The sequence below is a fragment of the Vanessa atalanta genome, chromosome 17 (genome assembly GCF_905147765.1).
Source record: "Vanessa atalanta chromosome 17, ilVanAtal1.2, whole genome shotgun sequence".
Taxonomy (NCBI): domain Eukaryota; kingdom Metazoa; phylum Arthropoda; class Insecta; order Lepidoptera; family Nymphalidae; genus Vanessa; species Vanessa atalanta.
Window position 1 is genome coordinate 3,730,722 of NC_061887.1, and position 3,311 is coordinate 3,734,032.

At 35.7% G+C, this 3,311-nt stretch overlaps 1 protein-coding gene across 1 annotated transcript; it reads right to left on the minus strand.

The window, feature by feature from the left end:
• Window positions 1-754: 754 nt before the first annotated feature.
• Window positions 755-2,221, minus strand: LOC125070643 (glycine, alanine and asparagine-rich protein-like). The gene is made up of 3 exons (XM_047680590.1): window positions 2,207-2,221; window positions 2,076-2,118; window positions 755-1,698 (listed from the first exon to the last, which is right to left on the minus strand). The coding sequence occupies exons 1-3, from the start codon at window positions 2,219-2,221 to the stop codon at window positions 839-841; spliced, it is 918 nt and encodes a 305-aa protein (XP_047536546.1). The 3' UTR covers window positions 755-838.
• Window positions 2,222-3,311: the final 1,090 nt, after the last annotated feature.

The window sequence follows — 3,311 nt, forward strand, 5'->3', positions numbered from 1 at the left end:
ACAGACAACTCGTTCGCAATGAAAGCGTCATACAAGATATTGCATCCGTAAATCCGAGGCTGCTCCGAGTAACGTGACCAGAGATCATAACATTAAAATAGCCCTAAAGAAATCGCAGTTTTCAATTGCGTACGTCAAAGGTTTGTGGAGATTGAAATTAAAAAAAAGTAAAAATAAAATAGAAGATATTTATGATAATTATGTATAAGGTCCTTGAATTAATTTTGAATTAATTAGAAAACCAATTAGAATTTGTTCATTCCACATTTCGGAAGACATTGATTATATTTATTTATTGACAGCAACACCGATTATCACGTCCGGATTTGCAGTTTAGAAACATGATTTGCACAATAAGGTAAAAGTAAAAAATATAGCACATTTTGTTGTAGTTTTTTTTAATCAAAAATAATATCTGTATATTAATAACCATTTTTTATCTTTTATAAAAGAAAGTATATAACTCGAAGGAAAGTATATAGTTATGCCCAAAAATATCTGATAAAAAATGGCTATTTTATGAGCACGCCAAGATATTTACATTAGAAAAAAATTATATTAATGTATATGCAAAATCACTCGACTTTAATTTGGTTCAAGTGTGTATAAACTAAAATGTTACATTTGTAGGAGATCAATAAAAGACATATATTTGATGCAATGGTATGTATTCTAATATTATATTTACACGACGAGTCCTTAACTATAATAACAATATGCCGCTAACCATTTCCTTGAAATGTGACGAAATGGATGAAGAAATATATTTTTTTCTATCTATATCATTTGGTGTCATCACTAATACATAATTTGATGTAAGCACTATTACAGAATTTATTTACGCTTTACCGTGACCGTATCCTCCGCCAAGACCGTATCCGCCGCCGAGACCGTATCCGCCTCCAAGACCGTATCCGCCGCCCAAACCATATCCGCCGCCGAGACCGTATCCGCCGCCAAGACCGTATCCGTAACCAGCGGCAATTGGTGCAACACCAACTAATCCACCACCAAGACCGGCTCCACCGCCGTACAACAAAGCACCATCCTGAGCATTGCGGGCTACCGCATCGGCAACAGCCTGAGCCTGAGCGGCGCTAGTGGCGACGGCAGCAGCTTGAGATCTCGCAGCGTTAGCAATACGTGCGGCCTCTACGGCACGTGCGTTGGAAATAGCAGCAGCTTGTACGCGGGCAGCATTGGCAATGCGTTCAGCCTCAACGGCACGGCCGATCTCAGCAGCTGAAGCTGCAGCAGCTCGTCTTGCCGCTTCAGAAGCGCGAGCATTTTCAAATGCAGCGGCTTGAGCTCTTTGTACATTGGCGATACGAGCAGCATCTAATGCCTGGGCCCTTTGGATAGCATTTGCTTGTCCAGCTCTAGCAGCGGCTTCAGTTACACGAGCACCTTGAATAGCAGCAGCGGCGGCATTGGCAATCTGCGTAGCTTGGACAGCCTGAGCGTTCTGAATAGCGCTTAATTGAGCAGCACCAACAGCGGCAGCATTGTTAAGGTTGCCACCTCCACCAATGATGCCCGGTCCACCGATAACTACTCCAGATCCAGCACCGATAAGACCTGAGCTGATTCCAGCAGCAGACGCACCGAGTCCATATCCACCGCCGTAACCAGACGAGGCATAGGATACAATTCCACTCTGGGCGGCACGGGAGTCAGCGGGACTGTCCTTTGTCACACCTATAATTTATTTAATCATAAATACACACATTTAATTTTGAAAAGATACATCTAAATCTTGTAAATTTACGTATATGTTTAAAACTAAACATTTAATATATCAATTTTCTACTTCGACTTCAATGTCCTTTAAAGTACAAAAGCAATCCAAAACATTTATATTCAATTCTCAATAAAAGTATACATATAATATATTGCTCCGTATAAAATTATATTATAATAACTCAAAATATTAACCACAAATAATAACAAAGTGAGAGTTAACAATGCAACTAAAAAACAAAAGCCTAATTAAACCTGACCGCTTGAATTAAATCAATATAACTTTGAATTTCTAAGGAAGGTATCATCGAAAAAAATAATCAATTAAATCTAACCTTCTCCGAGTACTCCACACACAGCTGCGATGACAAATACGATCTGTTAATATAAAATGTAATTTTAATAAAACAATAAAATCCCAACAGTAAACTTACTGACTAATATTTTCTCGAATATTTTAACTTACCGTAAGGCGAGACATTGTTATTATTACTATTACACACCACTGAATCAAAACGATTGGAAGTTAATAATGACTTCTTCAATTTGTGTGCACTTTTATACTACACCAAAAATTACAAACATCGAATTAACAATGCTAAACAGTCCCACTGTGCCGCCCTATTTGAATATCATTACCTGCCAATGTAAAACCAATCGAATAACCTGTACTGCAATGATACGGATGACCACACAAGTTAGCTAAATTATTATATTATTTACTCGAAAATGATACTTATGCTCGTATCACAAAGCTTATTATTCAAATTAATTAAATATCAATTTACTATCTGTATGTACTGTATGAACAGAAATCGTGCGCAGCCCTTGCGAATAATTTCCTCTGACAATCGAAGGTGAATTACGAATATAGGATACGTTACTATTAGGTAATTTATGAACAAATAAGTACTTCTGTATAATGTGCTATTATTCAAATTAGCTGTTACAACGCCTAACAACTTTAAATATTGTTTTCACAAAATTTAAATTAACGTTTAAGTCATTATCAACGCAAGTATTAAGTAACATAAATAAATAAAAATATTAACCAATATTTTTAAACATTATATAATATATGAATTAATAATTAAATATAATTTATTAACATAAGAATTGATAACATTAAGCGCTTTAATATATACAAATATGAATTAAAAATAGCTACTGCATAAATCTTGACCGCGTGGAATGGTGGCAAGAATGCTAGCAGAATTTCCCCGTTGAATCGCATTTCCGATCCTCTGGGCTAAAAACGAACCTGCTCTCCTGTCACCAGTGGAGGCCATAAGGCGAGGTGTTATAACAATAGTAATTGTAAGCTTTTCATAATACTTTTCATCTACAGATGTCGCTGTATGCTTAAGTGGTACATTTTTAATTAAAAAAATAGAAGTCGCACATATCCATTATACGTAAATCACATCAAAGACTGTTATGTAGAACCTTTTAAAAATATATTGTTTATAATACAATTTTGTTTACCTGAGATAATTTTGCATCCATTCGATAGCCAATGAAATTAACTATTTTCTCTTTGAATACTATTATAAAATATCTCTGTTTTACTA

Bases quoted from the DNA above. Each gene is read 5' to 3' on its own strand.
- LOC125070643 (XM_047680590.1), bottom strand. The intron at 1,699-2,075 runs GTTAGATTTAAT...AATAAATTATAG, and splicing joins GTGTGGAGTACTCGGAGAAG to GTGTGACAAAGGACAGTCCC.